This window comes from Capsicum annuum, chromosome 4 (genome assembly GCF_002878395.1).
Source record: "Capsicum annuum cultivar UCD-10X-F1 chromosome 4, UCD10Xv1.1, whole genome shotgun sequence".
Classification (NCBI taxonomy): Eukaryota; Viridiplantae; Streptophyta; class Magnoliopsida; order Solanales; family Solanaceae; genus Capsicum; species Capsicum annuum.
The window spans coordinates 110867140-110890066 of record NC_061114.1 but is presented as its reverse complement, the minus strand read 5'-3'; the positions used below and the strand labels follow the sequence as shown (position 1 = coordinate 110890066).

At 37.4% G+C, this 22927-nt stretch overlaps 1 protein-coding gene across 1 annotated transcript; it reads left to right on the top strand.

Annotated features, from left to right (window-relative positions):
- The first annotated feature begins 1807 nt into the window (after nt 1-1807).
- On the top strand, nt 1808-3196 carry LOC124897975. Its single transcript, XM_047411596.1, has 2 exons — nt 1808-1909; nt 2708-3196. Exons 1-2 carry the CDS (start codon nt 1808-1810, stop codon nt 3194-3196), a joined length of 591 nt encoding a protein of 196 aa, XP_047267552.1.
- Nucleotides 3197-22927: the final 19731 nt, after the last annotated feature.

The following is a 22927-nucleotide window of genomic DNA, read 5'->3' as shown; positions in this document are numbered from 1 at the left end:
AAATTTGTCAAAAAAGTGTTGATAGATGAGAAAACATCAATAAAACACTGATAATAACCTTCTAAGACAATAAAACTCTAAATCTCAAGGGCGAAGTAGGTCTAGACTGATCGTAAACCACTATAAAATTGGCTGGATCAATCGTAATACCTACCTTAGATATCACATGACCTAAGAAGGAAATAGACTCCAACATAAACTCATACTTGGATAACTTGGCATACAACTTCTCATCCCTCAATCTTAGAAATAGAATCTGTAAATGCTCCTTATGCTCATCCTTACTCTTAGTGTAACCCAAGATATCATCTATAAATAGAACAACAAAAAAATCAAGACATGGATGGAACACCCGGTTCATTAACTCTATGAATGTGACAGGGGCATTGGTCAACCCCAAGGACATGACCAAGAACTCATAATGATCTTATCAGGTCCAAAAAGCTATTTTTGGAACATCTAAAGCTTTAATCATCAACTGGTGAAAACTAGATCTCAAGTCAATCTTTGAAAACACCACATCTTCTTAAATCTGATCAAATAAATCATCAATACAAGAAAGAGGACACTTATTCTTAATTGTCACCTTATTCAACTACTGATAATCAATACACATACACATAGAAACATCCTTCTTCTTCACATACAAGATAGGTGTAGCCCAAGGAGATAATTAGGTAGGATAAATTCCTTATCCAACAATTCCAAAAACTCCATCAACTGATCCTTCAATTCCATCAACTCTTCAAGGTCCATCCTATAAAGAGGAAAAAAAATTGGCTTTGTGCCTATCTTACCATCAATAGGAAAATCAATATTGCAATCCAGAGGCATACCAGGCAAATCAATAGGGAACACATCCATAAAATCATATACAACATGAAAAAAATCCATAGAAGGAGATGAAGTAACACTAGTATCACTAATATAAGCCAAATAAGATAAACATCCCCTCTCAACCAGTCTATGAGTTTGATTATAAGATATGATCCTCTCAGGACCTAAATAAAGCACATCTTTCCAATATATCCTCGGCGCATCCAACAAAGCTAAAGTCATAATCTTAGCAAAATAGTCTAGGACAATGATGTGTGAGCCCATGCTAACATATTTAAAGCTTTTAACTCTAAATAATTGCAAAGTCTTAAGTAACTTTAGTCGTTTTTGATTAGTTTACTTTGGTTTTGTAGTAAAAGTAGAGAAGAAAGAGAACCATAAATAAAAAAATCAAAAAGTATGAATTCAAAAGCAAATGAAGAGCTAAGTGTGGCTGACGACATCCATGACACGTCGTCAGCTTGGTGATAGGCTGTCAAGGATGCCGTCAAACTTAAACAGAAGAGGGGAGTTATAGGAAATTTTATGACGACCTTCATGACATGCTGTTAAGATCTTGATAGGCCGTCACTGTTGTCGTCAACGTTCATGACAGGCTATCAAAATCATGATAGGCCATCACAACCGCCGTCATCTATTTCGAAGAACATTTGAAACTTTAATTTTATTTCCTTATTTCGGGTTAAATATTTAAATCCTTGTATAGAGCTTTCAACTCTGTGACAAAGCTAATTATAGACAATGCTACAGGTGGTTCATTCATTGATCTCTCTTTCCTTGATGCTTTTGACATGCTGAATAGAATGACCAAGAAGAGTTGAGCTTGGCACACTAGGGATTCTGCAGTGGCTAGCTTGACTATTACACTGAAGAGCAGCATAGAAGGGATGAAGAGAGAGACCAGGACATGATCCACTTAAAGACACAGATGAACTTGCTGACCAAGCACTTGATGTTAGGCAAGACTAAAATGGTTAAGGCTGTGGAATGTACTGTTGCTACAGGTGCCGATGTAGAGGCAAACTATGTGAGTAATCAGGAGGCTTCCAAGGCAATATCCAAGGGAACCAAGGTCGAAACTTCTATGACAAGCCTGATTATAAAGAAAGGGAGCAGGGACACTCAAGAAACAATAATGACAGGAGTGGTTTGTATATTCCTTCTAGAAGTAGGGATGCTGGAATAACTAGCTCTAGTAAGATATCTATATAGGACATGATGGAAAAGTTGTTAAAGGGAGTTGAAGCTACCAACTCGGGAGTAACTACAATGAAGAGTGAATTCTCTACCCTCAGTCAGTTGGTTATCTCACACTCTGCTTCTATTAAGTAGTTGGAGCAGAAAATAAACCAACTTTTTGCTACATTAAACCAAAGAAAAACTGGTACTTTACCTAGTGATATGGTTCAAAACCCACAAAATGGTGGTTCATGTATGGTGATTACCACTCGTAGTGGTAAGTTGTTATGTGACCCCTCTGTGGGCAAATCCGTGGAAAATATGGTCAGTATTGATAAACCCAAAGAAAGTAGTCCAGTGGAGTCTAAGAAACTGGATGTTTTTTTTTAATATTTTAGAGAAAAAAGATGAGAAAGAGGAGGAAGTGGTGTTAAAGACTATCCCTAGACCACCACCTCCCTTTCCTCAATGATTAAAGAAAAAGGTTGATAAGGCAACATTTGGCAAGTTAATGGCTATACTCAAGCAATTGATAATTAATGTACCTTTGGTTGAACCACTTGAGAAAATGCTAGGCTATTCCAAGTTCATGAAAGACCTCATCACAAAGAAGATGAAGGTCAGCAGTGAGCAGGTGGATAATCTCCACCATTGTAGCACGGTTTCCACATGATTCTTAGTGCAAAAGAAGGCCGACCCAGGTATATTCACTATTCCTTGCAAGGTTGGGTCTCTGGATGTTGCAAAGGCATTATGTGATTTGGGTGCCAGCGTGAATCTGATGCCACTTGCTGTATGTAAGAAGCTGGGTTTAGAAGATCCAACACCTGCTAACATGCGACTGGTGATGGCAAATAGGTCAATAAAGCAGCATGTTGGAATTTTGCATGATGTGTTGGTGAAAATAGCAGACTTTATTCTTCCTACTAATTTTGTAGTACTAGATTGTGATGTGGACTTTAAGGTACCCATTATCTTGGGAAGGCCACTCTTGGCAATAGGAAGAGTAATAGTTGATATGAAGTTGAATGAGCTCAAGTTTAGGCTCGGTATAAAGGAGGCAAAATTCAAAATGCATCAGCCCATGTCACACCAAAATGATATGAATGTCTTCTCAATCGTTGATGTTTTCTATGAGGATGAAAAAGAGGTATCAACAGGTTGTCATGGCAAATTTTGAGTAGTCAAGAGAACCCAGTCGTGCTGCGACAGTAAATCAGGTGCTAATGGGAGACAACCTAGAATTTTTATATTTGAGCAAGTGTTTTTATTTTTAAAACTAGGATTTAGTATAGAGAAGGTGAAAAAATGAAAAGGGTCAGCTGGAAGGTCATGACAACATCCATGACAAGTCGTCATAATTGTGACAAGCTATCACGAATGCCGTCAGCTAGTTTAGACTTGATAAATTCTCTGCCTACTGTTGACGATGATCTTGACGGTCTATCACAACCGTGACAAGCCATCATAAATCATCGTCAGCACAAAGCCTAAAATCTGAAAACTGGGCCTAATTTTAATCAGATTTGACCCGACCCAAATCATGAGCCTTTTCAAATTTCCACCGCTTTTAACTTCTTTTTATTTAGTTATTTTTTTCCTTAGTTAAAATAGTTTCCATTCTTGGAAAAACATTCTAAGCAAGACAAGTTTAATTTGTGTGTCGTTTACACTTAAGAATTAAGAACATCTTCTTCCTTCACACTTTTTATTGTGCGTGGCACTAGATTAAAAGCTCCATAAGCTATATTCTGCTTCAACACTTCTTTGATTGTGATGTATGGTGAATGAAAGATAACTCAAGTCCCTAATATGATTGAACAAAGTTCAAACTTGGAAAATGGATAAAATTGCACCTAGGATTTGCTGTACAAGCTCAAGGGTTGAAAAGATAGCTCACGATTCAAATTCAAGTAAATCTTAAGCAAGAATGAGGACCAAAAATTTAGTTACGGTCAAAAGTGGGTTCTGATAAGGAATGTCATCAAAAGCTGACAAAACTAGAGTTGGTTCTGGATAGAGATGACAACAATCGTGATGGGCTATCATATTTATGATGGCCTATCATGAAGGTCATTAGAAAGTGTAAAAATCTTTTGGGTTCTGCCTGAGATTGAAGACAACCATGATAATCTATCATGGTCGTGATGGCTTATCACGAATTGTCGTCACACCTGGGGCCAGAAATATAAATGAGCTTAAATTATTAATGTACCTGTGTTTGTGATCTTTAGGGTTGACTAACGTTCTTCTAGTGTCTCTAGGTACTCTAAAATGGCACCAATAAGAAAGAGTCCCACAAAACTAAAGAAAGCAGCCTAAGATGATGTACATCGTAAGCTCTTCAATGAGGAATCTGAGGAGGAGGAGGAGGAACCCTTGCTTAGAAAGCTAAAAAAGAGTAGAGTCCAAAGAAAACTCCACTACATCCACCAATTAAGATGGAGGATAGTGATAATACTAAGTCGAACACAACTTTTGAGCAGGAGGGGTCTGAAAAAGGTGAGTTTGAACAGCATGAGCTTGAATGTGCTGAAGCTGATGAAAAGGATCAAGAAGAATTTGAAGAATCTGAGTCTGAAGGACTAGCTTCCGGGTCCCCATCTACTGAGCAACAAGATAATGAAGAGTCTCCACTTCGGAGGACTCTTATCAAATGTCAGAACTCAAAAGTGAGAACAATGCTAGATAGCAAATCCCTAGAGCTGAAGTCATCTATATTGCTATGTTACAAAGAAAAAAAAGAAGAAATATGAAGAGGCCAATCCAAGAAGAAAAGATAATCATCACGAAAGGGTTGAACAGATACCCTGAAGTAGAGAAGAAATTCAAAGAATACGGCTTAGGATGGACTACATAAAGGGGAGGTTTATTTTGCCCCGCACTAGTTTTAGAGTTCTATGAGAATTTCCAAGCACAGTTGGAGAATATGTGCAAACTAGGTGAAAAAGTAGCAGATCAACCTCTTCTAGTGAGAGTTTGGGTAAGGGGTGTAAGCGTTGATGTTTTGACTAGAGCCATTAATAGATTCTTGCACGGCCTCGACTTTATACCTCAGGCCGCCACACCGTTATTTTATACTCGGATAAAGAATAAGGACAAACAACATCCTTGGTTGGACAACATCATCACTGATGGAGAATCGGCTTGGGTGATAAACCATAATGAGAGAATTTGTAAGTCCTCGTTGACTTAGGAGAAAAAATTTTAGTGGGGCATAGTGTGAGTTTGGCTAATGACTACTGAGGGAAACAATATTCTAGGTGATGACCAGGCTATTTTGGTAGCAAGTTTGGTACAGCAGCTTCCCTTGAACTTCGGGGGAATTATTGTGGATGAGATAAAGATTAGGATAGCGAGGGTCGACACTGCTTATCCTTTTCTGTGTTTTATTATAGAGCTTTGCAGAGCTACTGAGGTGACAAAGACTGTGGGAGTTGATGAAGATGTTTGTGCCCGAAAGACTCACAACCCCATTCGCTTTGATGAGATTCAGCTGGGACTTATACTTAATAGGAGGGCAGAGATAGTAGCGAAACCACCGGTTATAGATGCAGGAGCAACACCTTAGGTCGATGTACAGGATTCTTCAGTAGAGGCAGCTTCAGTGCCTGATATTGAAGCCAATCCCTCAGTTTCTCCAGCAGCAACAGGTTTGGCATTTTAGCCTATTGATATCAGGAAGGTGGCTAAGCAAGTAAAGTGGTGTGAGGCCCAGCTACATACTTTCGCCAAATAGTTTGCTGCTGCTATGGACCAAAGAATCAAGGCTGCACTAGATCCTTTTGTGACATTACCTACGCGAGTTGCAAATTTGGAGAATAGATTTAATGCCCGAGAAAAAGTGATGACAGATGCTGATCTTGCTACATTCAGGGCTGCATTGGATAAGGTTAAGGTTGAGTTTGGGGTACTGCAGTAGCACCAAATTATAATGCCAACAGGTTCGGTTGTGGAAGAATTAGAGGAAGAAATTCCTATACTTGATCTCACTACAGACTCCCCGAAAAAAAAGAAGAAAAAGAGGGAAAAGAAAGGCAAGAATAAGAGAGAAGAGCTAGTTAGTGAAGAAGAAAGAAAATCAAAGAAGAAGGCAAAGTAGAAGTCAGAAAAGGAAGATTTAAAAAATGCAAGATTGGAGTCTATGGCTGATAATGAGAAATAGGAAACAGCCATTCAAGCTAGGGCTGTAGGTGCTTTATTTAGCCAGGCTCTGACCACCGCCAGGCCAGATGCTCCTGATGGAGAGAAGATAGAGGATGATATAGAGGTCAAAGACCCAGGATCCACGTGCTTGACTATTTTCTGGTATACCCTAACCCTTAGTGCATTTTATTTTTGATTATTAAGTTGAGGGTGTAGGGTAAATTGTTATTGTAACATAATCTGTAGATAATTAGGAGTAGTACAAGTACTTGAGGCAGTTGGCTTATTTTGTAATTTATGAGTACTTCTCCAGTGGTCTGATCTATTGTGTACTGTGTGAATTGCATCCATTGTGACCACTGTGTATCTTTTTATTGCATTAGTATGGCAAATGAATGACCTGTGTTAAACAAATGCATGAATCGAATAAGTACTGATATGTAAGATACTTGTGTGCCATGTGTGTGTAAGGTATTGCTCAGTTCCTGTTGTGCTTTGAATCTAGAACTTGCCCGGTTAGTTGTGCCATGGTCATCAGATAGGCGCTAGGAAAGGATCATAGGCCGTTTTTGCATGTTAGCCCACGTTAGCCTAAATGACCTTCCCAATATGAATAATATCCCTTGCTCCCCCTTTGAGCCTAAATAGCATATTTTTTTCTTATGCACCTTTCACCTTCCTGTTTACATCACAATGAACCATTCTTGCCCTTGGTCCTCCTAAGTTGAGAGTGGCTATTATAGGAGTGCGTGATGCAATCTGTGTATGAAAAGAGGTAGAATGAGAAAGATGAATAAAGAGCTGGGTGCGGTGAAAAAGAAATAAGAAAAAAAGAAAACTGTGTGAAAAATGATAAAAAGATAATCAGTTAATTGAAAAGACCGCATCCATCTTGAGCACGCATGATCAATAAAAAAGGGAAGAAAAAAAGGTTAAGAGTTGAAACCCCTAGGGTCTAATGTAGAGTCAAGGAGGCTTAGTCACTTTGAAATATCCATGAATATCATACCATCCCCTAGACTACGTTACAAGCTTAAGAAAATCCCTATAGTTATCCTAACTTACCTATTTGAAGACTTGGGTACAGACTATAAGGGCAATCCTAAGGAATTTGATGCGCAATGTGGGAACTTTATTCTAAGAGTGAGTTTTGCGTTATCCCTGTATGTATAAATTTTGATATAAGTGAAAAAGGGATTTCTTTGTTGTGAGGGCACACTAGGTATATTGCTAATCACTTTCTTGTTCGGATAGTGTGATTCGGGTATGTGCTGGGTTTATACTGATGAAATTTTTGCGATATCTTGATCCTTGTGAGTTGCATGGGTGTTTTCAATAATAGACACAGTTGCTCTTACTTTGACTGACCTTGGAGATGGTGCATGTATTATGAACTGATATGATTAGTTAGCTGCCAAATTGTACTTTGTATGCTCTTAGTTATGTTAAGGTTGCTTGAGGACAAGCAATTGTTTAAGTTGAGGGTGTTGATGTGTGAGCCTTTGTAAACACATTTGAAGCTTTTAACTCTAAATAATTGCAAAGTCTTAAGTAACTTTAGTCGTTTTTGATTAGTTTACTTTGGTTTTATAGTAAAAGTAGAGAAGAAGGAGAACAACAAATAAAGGAAGCAAAAAGTATGAAATTGGAAGCAAATAAAGAGCTAAGTGTGGCTGACGACATCCATGACACGTCGTCAGCCTGGTGATAGGCTGTCAAGGATGCCGTCAAACTTAAACAGAAGAGGGGAGTTGTAGGAAGTTTTGTGATGACCTTTATGACATGCCTTTAAGATCCTGATAGGCCATCACTGTCATTGTCAACCTTAGGCAGCAGAAGCTGAATTTCCAGAGAAGCTGATGACGTCCGTGACAGGCCGTCAAAATCATGATAGGCCGTCACAACCGCCGTCATCTATTCTGAAGAATATCTGAAACTTTAATTTTATTTCCTTATTTAGGGTTTACTATTTAAATCCTTTTTTTAGGGTTTTTCTATTATCCATCAATTAATTGACATATCGTACAACATACGACTTTTTCTTCTCTCTCTCTCTCAAAGATAAATATTTTGGTGGTTTGCCTTGTGATTCAATTAAAAGAACACTTTTGATTTACTTCATTATTGTAAGTTAATCCTTTCAATTATGAACTCAACTTGTGTGCTTATTTCCTGCATCATGAGTAGCTAAACATTCTTAACCTGGGTTATGGAATCTAGGGTTAGGTCATGACAAGGTGTTGATTAATTACTCAAGGTTTAATAGGTGTTAGGATTTCTTGGTAATTCTAATATTCTAACTTATATCTATTGGTTTCAAAAAATAGGCGTACCTACTTTGGTTTGCTTGAGAAAGAAATCAGAAACAGTAGGAAGTGAATTACCGACAGGGACTCAAAAAGGCTTCGTTTAATAATTAGCGTTGTAACAAGGTTGATTAACCTGAGGTAAAATCTGGGCAGTGATTTGCGATTACCTAAGTCTGAGAGTGTGATTCTTAGAAGCAATCCTTGCGTTCTAGAACTATGTAGCCAGCATAGGTTGAGACATCATAGGATGCTATATGAGGGTAGATGAGGTGGCTTAACTTGCTATATGAGCGTTCCTGCTGTTCTCATTAGAGTTACCTATTATATTAGGGTAACTCACATATTTTCCTTACCAGTGGTGTGGTATTGACACCCTTCTAATTAGGGAATAATTTGGATCCCAATTAAACTATAATGCATCATTTAGGGCATGTCGGTTAGATGACTACCTCCCACAATCTCAATAAAAGAACTAAGATAGTTTTTCAGAATTCTAGACTGTCAGATACAATCAACTCAGATATAGAATGAAACTAAGATAGTTCCACCAGTTTTAGGATTGTTGGATATAGTCATTTATGTTATCAGTTATATCAGTTATCAGTATGTCATGTTATCAGTATTCAGATTCAGTACTCATGTTATCACGATTTCAGATATAGTTACTATGTGTGCATGCATGTATTCTTACGTTTATATTAGTCAGTTAGCTAGTATTGTTCATGCATATGAGCCACATGTATTTATCCTACCCCACATGCATACCAGTACATTCAAAGTACTAACGCATTTGTGCTATGATGTCTTATACTATAGGTTTAGAGACATGAGCTCTAGATCAGCTGTAGATTCCAGTTTTAGTAGTCAGAGTTAGAAATGAGTCCTCATCATTCAAGGACATGATTATTTCTCTATTATCTCATTAATTATTTTATTAGTTGGAGTTAGTTAGGGATATATCCCATCAACTCCTTACTTAGACAGTTCAGTCAGTTAGAGGCTTTTTAGACTATCATGTTTCAGACTTCAGTATTTTTAGTTTTGTTTTGGGTATTTCATACCCCATTTAGATGTTATATTTTACTTCAGTTATGTGAACCTTATGGCCTTTAACTTAATGTGTCCATATTATTCATTATTGTATGTAGTATACAGGTATAGATATCAGTCATGGGTTAGCTTGTGGTCCTTTAGGGTCATGAGCACTGTTTAGCATTTTGGGTATCAGATTCGAGGTGCTACAAACTTGGTATCAGAGCCTAAGGCTCAATAGAGTCTTAGGAAGTCTGAAAGCCACATCTAGTAGAGTCTTGTACATAGATGTGTTGCGCACCACATTTATGTATAAGAGGCTATAAGATGTTTTAGGAACAGTTTCCCCTCTTTCAGTATTCATGTCGTGCCAGTGAGCATAATATCAAGTCAATCTCTCCATCTAATCCATTTCTCTCTTTCTTCTATAGAACATGCCTCGTAAAAGAATAAATAGGAATCAGACAGCCCCTTATCCCAAAGAACCTTTGGGCGAACATATTTCTCATGCAGAGTTCCAAGCTGCATTCACTTTTCTTGCTAACTCAGTTGATGCTTAGCATGAATGACCATCTATTATTCCGGCCAATCTAGTGGCTAATTTAGCTGCTTCCAGGATTCAAGATTTCACCTGAATGAATCCTCCATCCTTTCTTGGGTCTAAGATAGATGAAGACCCTCAGGAATTCCTAAATTAGGTGTAGAAGGTGGCAGACATCATGGAGGTGACTACTATTGAGAGTGCTAAGATATTTGCATGTCAGTTGTAGGATGTTGCTCATGCTTGGTTCAAGCAGTGAAAGTCAGAGTAGGAGGAGTTTGCGTCTGCTTTTCTCCATAGATTCTTTTCCCTAGAGCTTAGGGAAGCTAAGCTGATAGAATTCATCAACCTCAGGCAGGGCAATATGACAGTGAAAGAGTATTCTCTTAAGTTTATTCAATTAGCCATATATTCCTCTCATGTGGTTGCAGATAGCAGCGCAAGGATGAGTAAGTTCATTTCAGGGATGAATGATAGCGTGGTTAATTAGTGCAGATCTGCCATACTGAATAGTGACATAATTTTAGCCAGGCTTATGACTCATGCTCAGCAGATTAGTTTCAACTTTGCTCAACCAAAGTCAGAAGGAGGAAACCTTTCTCAATTTTATCCTAAGTCATCAGTTCTAGCTCCTTCTTCAGCCAGTGCTCCAGTTCCTAAGTTCAGAGAGGGTAACAAAGATAGAGCGCCAGTATCTAAGTCCCAGGGCAGTGTTAGCAGTGCCCACACCTATTCTCTTTGCCAGACTTATGGCAAGCACCATCAGGGTATTTGTAGAGTTGGCAGTGGTATTTATTTTAGATGTGGTAAGCCAGGCCATAGAGTTAGATACTGTCCTCATCTAGGTCCTCAGGGTCAACAGAATTGCTCCTCAGCCCAGTTCGGTTGCCCAAATCAGCAGGGTGCCACCTCCAATGCTACTAGTGGGTAATACCCAAGTCTTCTCTATGCTCTTCAGTCCCGACAAGATCAGGAAAATTCTCATGATGTAGTTACTGGTATGTTACAGATCTTTCATGTGCATGTTTACCCTTTGCTAGATCCAGGAGATTCTTTGTCTTTTGTTACTCCCTATATAGCAGGTGATTTCGAAATCAATCCTAAAATCCTAGCAGATCCCTTTTTAGTCTCTACCCCAGTGGGTAAAACCATCATAACCCCACGGGTATATAGGAACTGCCCGATTATGATATTTCAGAAAGTCACTCCAACAGACTTAGTCGAATTAGAGATGACTGATTTTGATGTCATTCTCGACATGGATTGGCTTCATTCCTACTATGCCATAGTCAACTACAGAAATAGAATAGTCCAGTTTCAGTTCTTAAATAAACTCGTCCTTGAGTGGAAGGGTAGTGTATCCACTTTTAAGAGTTAGATTATTTCCTACCTTCGGGCAAGGAAAATGATATCTAAAGGATATGTCTATCATCTTGTTTGAGTTAAGGAAACTAGTTTTGAAACTCCCAGCCTTGAATCAGTCCCAGTAGTGAATGAATATTCAGATGTCTTTCCCGAAGATCTTTCAGGAATTTTTCCCAAAAGGGAAATATACTTTGGTATTGATCTTCTTTCAAATACTCAGCTTATTTTTATTCTGCCATACAGAATGGCACCAGTAAAACTCAAAGAACTGAAAGAACAATTGAAGGATCGCTTAGATAAGTTCATCATACCCATCGTTTCCCCGTAGGGAGCTCCAGTATTATTCATATGCAAGACAGATGGTTCTCTCAAAATGTGTATAGACTACCTCCAACTCAATAAGATCAAGGTCAAGAACAAGTATCCTCTTTCCAGAATTGATGACTTGTTTGACCAACTTTAGGGTGCTAGTTATTTCTCTAAGATAGATCTCATATCCGGATATCATCAGCTAAGAGTTAGGGAATGTGATATTCCAAAAACAGCTTTTCAAACTTGGTGTGGTCACTTTGAATTTCTAGTTATGTCCTTTGGTCTTACCAATGCCCCAGCTGCTTTCATAGACGTGATGAACCGTGTGTTCAAGCAGTACTTGGACATATTTTTCATAGTCTTCATAGATGATATTCTGGTCTATTTCTACAGTGAGCGTGATCATGCAGACCATCTCATGACAGTACTTCAGACTCTTAGAGATCATCAGCTAATCGCCAAATTTAGTAAGTATGAAATTTGGGTAAGGTCAGTAGCATTCTTTAGTCACATTATTTTTGGTGATCGCATTAGATTTGATCCTCAAATGACCAAAGCAATAAGAAACTGGCCCAGACCTATCTCTCCATTTGATATTAGGAGTTTCTTGGGTTTGGCTGGCTATTACAGATGGTTTGTTAAGGGATTTTCTTCTATCGCATCCCCTATGTCCAGATTGACTCAGAAGAAAGTCAAGTTTCAGTGGTCAAATCCTTGTGAGAAGACTTTTTAGGAGTTGAAGACTCGACTCACCTTAGCTCTAGTTTTAGCTCTTCTAGATGGTCCAGAGGGGTTCGTAGTGTATTGTGATGCATCCAGAGTAGGTTTGGTTTGTGTACTCATGCATCATGGTAAGGTTATAGCCTATGCCTCCAGACAACTTAAGCCCCATGAGGAGAATTGCCCTACTCATGATCTTGAGTTAGCAGCCATAGTATTTACTTTAAAGATTTGGAGGCATTATCTATACGGTGTTCATGTAGATATGTTCACAGATCATTAGAGTCTTTTGTATGTCTTTTCTCAAAAAGATCTCAATCTTAGTCAGAGAAGGTGGTTAGAGCTCTTGAAAGATTACGACATGAGTGTCCTCTATCATTCGGTCAAGGCCAACGTAGTGGCCGACACTCTTAGTAGACTATCCATGGGTAATGTTTCTCATGTTAAGGACAGTAAGTAGAAGTTAGCTTAGGAAGTCCATCAGCTTGACAGATTAGGCGTTCTCTTAGTCGATATAGATGAGGGTGCTATATGTGTTCAGAGTAGTTTAGAATTATCTCTAGTTTCTTAGGTAAAATAAAAGTAAGATAAAGATCCCAACCTTGTCAAGTTGAAAGAGTCAGTTCAGGATCAGAAAGTAGAGGTTTTCTCCTAAGGGGGATATGGTGTTTTGCGTTTTTAGGGTCGTCTCTGTGTTCCAGGTGTAGACGACTTAAGATAGTGAATTCTCGAAGAAGCGCATGGTGCGTGCTACTCTATTCATATAGGGGCCAAAAAGATGTATCGTGACTTATGGGAAATCTATTAATGGAGTGGGATGAAGAGAGACATTGCATAGTTTATGGCTAAGTAATCAACATGTCTGCAAGTTAAGATAGAGCATCAGAATCCTAGTGGGTCCATACAAAAGTTCAGTATTCCTACTTGGAAGTGGGAAGTTATGAACATAGACTGCGTGCTGGGTTTGCCTCGAACTCATCATCTGGAAGATTTTGTCTGGGTCATTGTAGACAGAATGATCAAATTAGCTCATTTTCTTCCAGTTCATACCTTTTATTCAGCCGAGGATTATGCCAAACTCTACATCAAGGAGTTGGTCAGATTACACGGTGTTCCGCTATTTGTTATCTCAGATAGAGGTACCTAGTTCACCTCTCATTTCTGGAAAACATTCCAAAAGGATCTTGGTACCCAAGTTCATCTCAGTACAGCCTGTCATCCTCATATTGATGGTCAAGCAGAAAGGACCATTTAGACGTTAGAAGATATGCTAAGGGCATGTGCAATCGATTTCAAGGGAAGTTGGGATGACCACTTACCTTTGATTGAGTTTGCATAATACAACAACTATCATTCCAGTATTCACATGGCTCTATTTGAATCTCTCTATGGTAGGAGATATAGATCTCTAATTGGTTGGTTTGAAGTTAGCGAGGCCTCAATTATAGGGCCTGACTTAGTATTCGCTGCCTTAGAAAAAGTCTAGTTGATTAGAGAAAGACTCCAGGCTGCTCAGAGCCGAAAAAAGTCTTATGCATATATTCATATAAAAGATCTTGGTTTGAGATTGGTGACTATGTCTATCTAAAGATCTCTCCCATGAAAGGAGTGAAGAGTTTCGGCAAGAAGGAAAAGCTCAGTACCCGATATGTCGGTCCCTTCAAGGTTTACAGTCGCTTTGGCAAGGTAGCCTATGAGCTTGAATTGCCTTCAAAAGCCTCAGTTCATCCAGTCTTTTATGTCTCTTCGCTCAAGAAGTGCATAGGTGACCCATCAGTTGTAGTCCCTATTCAGAGTATTGATGTTCAGAACACTCTTTCTTATGAAGAGATTCCAATCAAAATCTTAGACTATCAGACTCGTAGATTAAGGAACAAAGAAGTCCCTATAGTTAACGTTCTTTGGTGAAATCAACCCATCGAGGGAGCTACTTGGGAAGCAGAGGTAGACATCCATACCAACTATCCTCACCCCTTCTTCGCCAACTCAGATCAAGCTCAAGGTAACAGTTCTCCTTAAGCATACTCAGTTTCATGTTCAGTGTTTATCACAAACTTGGTATACAGTTTCATGCTCATGTTACCATTATAAAATTGGTATCAAATACCATTGCATACTTAGTCATGCATTCATCAATCAGTTACATATGCATTAGATACGCATGTTCAATATTATACGTTCAGCTTGTCAGTCATGTTAGTCATGAGAACATGTTCCAGTTATTCATGTTCAGTATGTACATCAGTTGTCTTTTCTTCCCTCTCATTAGTATTATTCGAGGACGAATGTTCTCAAGGGGGAGATATTGTAATACCCTGTACTTTTTCCTAGCTAATTTCATCTCAACAATGTCTAGTATCAGCTTCTAAATTGAATGATGGTTATTCTATGAGTAATTTTCAAGATTTTCACCTTTTTCCATGTGGGAAATTCAATAAGCTTTCCATCGATATAAGATTCACCCAAATCCGATAACCGAGTCAGAAGTTACGACTATTTTAAGTTCCCATTGTAAAATAATGCCATATTAGTCAGTGGCGCGTTGCCCCACAAGAGGAAATGACATTTTGCAAATTCTAGTATGGGTCTGTGATTATGACGCGTCTTGCTAGGGCCAAAATTTAGAATTGTCATTTTCCAGTGTCTTAGCGTGATTTCCTCTGCGTCGTGCCAAAGTTCCAGGTCATAAAAGAAGGGACAACGTGATGGCTCTGCGTCACGCCATACCTCAGTTTCCCAATTTTTAAATTCTAGTGACATGGCGAGATAGCGCCGCGTCGCGCCAGGGTCCCAGTTAGAGAAAAAATTACTAAAATTAAATAACGCGTCCACGGTTAAAAGGGTTAACTTCCCACCCCTATTTAAGCACTTTAACACGTGATTCAACCACTTTTCACCCAAAATACACTCTCTTCTCTCAAAAACTTCTCCAGAACAACCTAGGGCTTTTCATAGAAGATTTAGAATCAAGAGTTTCCTCCATCAATCTTCACAAAATTATGAACCAAGGTATGCGTAGTGTTCATTCATGGACTCCTTTCATCCATGAAGCCCAAGAATCTCTTTTCTATGTTTAAGTTTATGGATTTCTTTATGAATTTCATGTTGGGTTTGTTTTGTTTATGTTGAGAATGATCAATTGAATTCAAATCTATGTTGGGTGATCAATTTTATATGGAATTGATTTGTATAAATGTATATTCATGTGAACATATGAATAAACCCTTGATAATGAAATTAGAGATGAATCATGATGATTAATTGTTGTATAATGTTGTCTACATGTACTATGCCTACCATATGTTTGATTAAATGCCTAGATGATGGAACAATCCCCAACAAGTATGATATCATAAAATCCCCATGTTTGTACAAGTTATGCCTATCACATGTTTTGATGGAATGCTTCTATAAATGTATTATAGATTATGATGTTAGTTATATGTTCAAGTAAGTTATGCTTGGTTAGTTTCCTTCCATCGAGTCCTGGGGGTACTTGTACCTAAAATATTAGTTATGTGCGTAGAGCCATGTCATGTCTTCACGATACTCTCAGTCAAGTCATGATCCTTAGACTTTAGGCAGTCTTATGACTCAGGAAATATCCATGATCTCATGAACTCAGTTAGTTGTCAGATGTCAATAGTATTCCGCCAGTCAATGGAAGTCAGTCACTCATCCATTTTTAGTTCAGTAAATCATGTTCAGTTTCTATTCAGATGGGAGTAGAAATTAGCACCGAGCGAACCCAAGGGTGGGAACTCACCTATTATATGAGGGTGCAATTCTTAGAAGCAATTCTTTCATACCAGAACTATGTAGCCAACATAGGTTGAGACATCATATCCTTCTATATGAGGGTAGATGAGTTGGCTTAACCTGCTATATGAGGGTTCCCACCGTTCTCATTAGAGTTATCTATTATATTAGGGTCACTCACATGTTGTCCTTACTAGTGGCGCGGTATTGATACCCTTCCAATCAGGGCACCAATTGGACCCCAATTCGGCTATAATGCATAATATGGGGCATGTCGGTTAGATGACTACCTCCCACAGTCTCAATATCAGTCTCACTAAAAGAACTCAGATAGTTTTTTAGAATTTAAGACTGTCAGATACAGTCAACTCAGATATAGAATAAAACTTAGATAGCTCTACCAGATTTAGGGCTGTTAGATGCAGTCACTCATGTTATCAGTTTTATAAATTATCAGTATGTCATGTTATCAGTATTCAGATTCTGTACTCGTGTTATCACAATTTCAGATATAGTTACTATGTATGCATGCATGTATTCTCACATTCATATTGGTCAGTTAGCCAGTATTGTTCATGCATATAAACCCCATGCATTCATCCTACCCCACATGCATACCAGTACATTCAAAGTACTGACGCATTTGTGCTATGGTGTCTTATACCATAGGTTTAGAGACACCAGATCAACAGTAGACTAGTTTTAGCAGTCAGAGTTAGAAGTGAGTCCTCATCATTTAAGGACATGATTATTTCTCTAGTATCTCATTAATTAGTTTATTAGTTGGAGTTAGTGGGGGGACATGTCCCATCAACTCCTTACTCAGACAGTTCAGTCAGTTAGAGGCTTTCTAGACTATCATGTTTCAGACTTCAGTATTTTCAATTTTGTTTTGGGTATTTCATACCCTATTTAGATGTTATATTTTACTTTAGTTATGTGAACCTTATGGCCTTTCAGTTTATGTTTCTGTATTATTCAATATTTTATTCAGTATACAGCTACAGATATTAGTCATGGGTTAGCTTGTGGTCCTTCGGGGTCATGAGCACCGTGTATCGTTCCGGATATCAAATTTGGGGTGTTACAATTGACTATGGGTCAAATAAAACAAATGCAGATCTGTAACAAATGGGGATGATACCTGTCATCTCAAAATTTAGAGCCTCTTCCTTAGGTATGGTTGGTATAGCATAACACTGTCCATGAAAACCAATCAGTTGTTTAGACCTACGACTATTACCATGGGTTCCACTATCTCTGCCTCTCGCATCTCTAATGAAACCCCATTTCTCATAGTTGAAATATGAATAGCTGTAAACACATGATGGGGATAGTCCTTGGCCAAATAGGCAAAATCATCACACATAAAGCAACCTCTAAACTTATCTTGATGGCGTATCATCTTGGTTTCTCTCTGAGACGCTCGATGTGTAGGTCTATGCATCTTGTATTGACCCTCTATGCTTTGAAATAATGCCCTAAATACTACTATCTATATTGTGGATCGCTAAAGAGCAGGAGGCACAACAAGACATACTAGTTAAGACTCCACCTGAGGAGGCAACATAGATAAAGGCAATACTCTTACCCTCAAAACATCATACTCAAATACTAATGCAAAAGGAGGAATAATGCTTGGTGTTTGAGGAGTAGCTAAAACAAAAATAGGTGCAACTGGAATAGGTCAGATAGATTTACAACACTTAGAGCTAGGGGAATACCAAATGAACTCAAAGGATCACCCTCTAAATGGGTCAACAGATGAACCAGCAGTCCCTTCAAGACTGAGGTAGAAGAACTCTGAGGAATTTGAATGAACCCACAAATTCAACATACTCAACACATGGATAAGGAGAAAGTACCCTAGCACTACACCTGGACAGGGCAGATCTATAAGCTCGTCTACTCATTTAAGCCCGTCCATGACCTGAGGCTCGCCTCTTGGTGAAGGCTCCACATCTCTGATCATGCTAGACCTAGTCGACACCATTTATACAAAAAGAATGAAATATAATTTAGGATGTAAGGTATGAAAGAAATTCTCACAATAAGGAATAAAATGAGGGAAGTTTTCTAAAGACATCTTATAGCCTGTTGAAGATAGATACGGACATCTATGTACCGATCCACGAGACATTATTAGACATACTATTATTATACCTTTGAGACCAATAAAACCTAGCTTCTGTAATACTAACTTGTCACGATCCAAACTCCAAGGGTCATGATGGAACTTATCGCAGCACACCTTAACGAGTAAGCCTAAGGAAAAAAAAATAGAAATACCTCAGGGTAAGGCTTCTAGAACAAAGCCAAACTATATAAGTAGAATAAATGCACAAAGAATATAATCAACAACATAGCTATAACTCCCAAAACTTGATGTCAATAGTATAAGAACGTATCTAGTGCAACTCAAATCCAAATTAAATACATACAAAATCTAATAGATACAACTCTATCTCTGGAAACTAGTGAAGACATATCTAATAATAGAGAAGATAGTAAAAGACATTTGGATGCTTGAAAATCATCCACTACTTTGAAATCTCCAATAATCACTCGAATCACATAATGTGGGGTGTACCCAAATCTAAATCTACACTAGAAAGGTATAGTAGGAGTGAGTACAGTCTACTTTTACATAGTAGGTATCATAGGCTGACCAAGAAAAGTAGATAATAAAACATACAAAATACACACTAAGGGCATGCATCTATTATTAGAAAATATCCCACAATGGTTTCCTACACTGCTTGTACTAACAGTTCTAATAGACATATCTCATATATTGCAACAACATAACCAAGTAGAGCACAAGTATAAATTATGTCACATAAAAGTAGGGAGAAAGAAGGATAATACATATACAAAATCATTGAACACACGTATAAGAAGATAGAACAATTAGATAGGCAATATGTCAAAGCAGAAGTACAATCACATCACAACTATAATAAAGTAAACACAATAAGAATGATGATGAAAATGATCATAATGGTAATGAGGGTGAAGCACGAGGTTGTCGCACAACCTCCGTATACACCTTTAAAGCTAAGCCTCCTGATGTAGGACCCATGGAGGGTTCGTCAACCCACATACTACCCCGTATACACCTACATAGGCAAACCTCCCGACGTAGTACCCATGGAGGGTTTACCAACCCATATAAAATCAATATCTATGACTCTTCTTTGGAATATCCTTTTTAGATGCTTTATAAACCTTTGATGTTCTCAGTGTTTCCAATATTTATAATGTTTCTAGGATTTTTGCTATTTCTAATATTTTAGTATAATCAATATCCATGACTCATCTCTGACACATCCCTCAAAAAAGGTAAATAAAATCCAATGTTCTCAGTATTTCCAAAATTTCAAGAGCATATACAAAATATAAGACACAAATCAAATACAACATACAATAAGAATAGGTATATATATAAAGCATTCAACAAAAAAGTGAAATTATGTGTATGATGCCATAAGAATAATGATGTAATATTTACAACCACAAAGCGTATTTCCATAATCAACCATAATGAGCATTTCCTTAACCAACCAATATACCAATCATGTGAGCCAATTATCCATTCATTATATCCAACCATCCATGAATTTCACATGTATAACATGCTAACAAGTATGAATATATCATAATACTTCAATGGTACCACATTAGGCATTTTCAACAACACTATACAATTATTCACATGTATTCAAAACTATCTACATCATATAGGACCCCACACAATCATACATATTATGTACCACCCTCAAATTCAATAATTACATCACATATAGGCCCTCAAAAAGGCCCAACACATAGATAGCTATTTTTCATGATTAATTTCCATCGTTAATATGCATTTTATGTACAAATTAACTATCCAACCCAGTCTGAAGGAGTTAAGCCATAACCTACCTTGAAGTCCAAAATCGGTTTGCTATACCTTAACCTATGACTTTACTTCTAATGAAAAATCCCAAATCAACTAAAATCAAGAAATATATAATCTATGCATCAAAACAAAGCTAACGATACCCATACAACCTATTTTTAGTTTGGGGTCAAAATAGACTCCTGAAATGGGTTTCTGAAAAAGAAGGAAAAAATCATAACTTTATTTCAAAAACTTACTTCCCATATTTTTAGGAATCAACAGCTGAAAACCCATGTCAAAATAAGTTGAAAATAAGGTTCAAATAAAAGAAAAATTATTTTAAAACTTTATCGGGTAAAACCTTTGAAATCCATTTTAAAATCAAGAATCAAAGTTATTTTGAAGATGGAATCGAGGAGAAACAATTAATTACAGGATTAGGAACATTACTCAAGTGAAAAGGAGTAAAATTGGGGTTTAAAATCAAGCCCCAAGGTTTTGATATTTTGAAAGATTAATTAAGAAATTCACTAAGAGAAGGGTGAATTCTAATCTTAAATCCATAAGAGAATCAAGAAATAGATGTTAATCTAGCTTCCCAAGCACCCACAAGCTCCACTTTTAAATTCTCACACTATTTTTGTGTTTTTATTACGACCTAAGGGGCCTATTTATACCCATACCAGGTTCTCAGATACTGCAATCGTACAACCAGGTGTGCGATCGCACAACTTAGCCATAAGAGCTAATATAGAGACTGCCATAAGGCATAGTGCGATCACACTACTCTCTATCATGATGGATGATAGCTGAAACTTGGTGAATTTTGATGTTTTTGCTAAGGCCTCAAGATTCATTTGGAATCAAATATATGCAAATGAACTATTTAACCATACTAAATTTGAAGCTCTGGAATGATTAGTGATATCAAATTTTTGAAAAGACATCTTTTTTCATAAAGTTGACCCCCAAAACTTAAAATTGTAATTTTTCAAATGGAGGGTCGAACTAATATTTAAAAGCCATAAAACTAGACCAAATATGTAACCATCCTAAAATTGTTTGTTCGGATCTGCTGGCATAGTTTGTTCAGTCATCCATCGTATGAATAAAAATATAACCACATAAGTTCATAATAAGTCTCTCAAATCCTCCCCAAACCATAATATTGCATAAAGGGTACCAAAATACATTGAGAACCATTCCAATCACTCCCATACCCAAGAAAACCATAATGCAACTATAGAGGGGGAGGGAAGTAAAATAGTCAAATCATACAACCACATATTTCACATATTTCATCAAATTTTTAGGTCATTATAGTGTATCTCCTTGGGGTGTGCCTATCTTTCTTGTAAAGAAGAAGAATGGTTCTATGTTTATATATATTGATTTTACGCAGTTGAACAAAGTGATGCTTAAGAACAAGTTTCTTCTTTTGCAAATCTATGATCTATTTGACCAACTTCAGGATGCTTTGGTGTTCTTCAAGATTGATTTAAGATTCGGATATCATCATTTGATTAATAGAGCTTTGAATATTCCGAAGATGAATTTTCAAACTCAATACAATCATTATAATTTCTTGGTTATGTCTTTTGGATTGACCAATTTCCAGTAGCATTCATAGAAGTGATGAATTTGGTGTTTCAATCATACCTTGACTACTTTGTGATTGAATTTATAGATGACATCTTGGTTTATTCCAAGAGTGAGGCTGATCATCTAAAGCATTTAAGGATTGCATTTTTAGAGGTTGCGTAATAAGAAGTTGTATCCCAAGTTTTCTAAGTATGAGTTTTGGTTAGATGTATCTCCTTATTAGGTCATATGGTGACTAATAATGGTATTATAGTTGGTCCGATGAAGATAAGGCTGATCCATGATTGAGCTAGACCTAGTTCTACAAAAAATTGGAGTTTTATTAGTTTGGTGGGTTATTATTGGACTTTTGTAGAGGGTATATCATATATTGCATCTTCTTTAACCAAGTTGACTCAAACTAAAGTATTTTTTCAGTGGTCAGATATATGTGAAAAGAGCTTTCAAAAGCTAAAAGAGACGTTGACTTCAGCTCCTATCTTGAATTTTCCCAGGAGGGCATGGGTTTATCATGTTTTGTGATGCTTTTTGTGTTTCTTCGGTTGTGGTGTTGATGTAAGAAGGTAAGAAAATTTCTTATGCCTCTTATCAGTTGAAGCCTCATAAGAGAATTTTACATACTTATAATTTAGAGTTGGTGGTCGTAGTGTTTGTGCTGAAGTTGTGGCATCATTACTTATATAGAGTTCCTTGCAACATTTTCATAGAACTTTATAGCCTTTAATACTTCTTCAGAAATTGAGATCTTAATATGAGGCAACAATGTTTTCTTAAGTTGCTTAAGGATTATGACCTCACTATTTTGCATCATCTGGGAAAGACTGATATAGTTGCGTATACCTTGAGATAGAGTCGACTAGTATTATGAGATTAGCATATCATGATATAATAGTGGCCTTTAGCCTTGTAGATTCAATCTTTAGCTAACCAGATGGTTAGGAATAATATTTTGACACCTAGGCATGGTTTAGCCTTTGTGGATGCTAGATATTCCTTGATGCAACATATTTGAGCTTACAAAATTGATGATAAAAGTTTGAGGGCGATTCGAAATAAGGTGTTGAGTGGTGAGGCTAAGGCAATATCTATTGATTTTGATAGAGTTTTGAGAATTGGAGTCCAAGTTTGAGTATTGAAAGTAAGTGGATGGGTGAGAATGATTTTAGAAGAGTCACATTGTTCTAAATATTCTATCCATCCAAGTGTGAACAAGATCTGTCATGATTTGAAGCAAATTTA

What these genes read in the sequence shown, in the direction of transcription:
- LOC124897975 (XM_047411596.1), top strand. Translation starts at nt 1,808, where the DNA reads ATGGTTAAGGCTGTGGAATGTACTGTTGCTACAGGTGCCGATGTAGAG. An exon ending in CAATATCCAAGGGAACCAAG is followed by an intron (nt 1,910 to 2,707) that starts GTCGAAACTTCT and finishes GTGCAAAAGAAG; the next exon opens with GCCGACCCAGGTATATTCAC.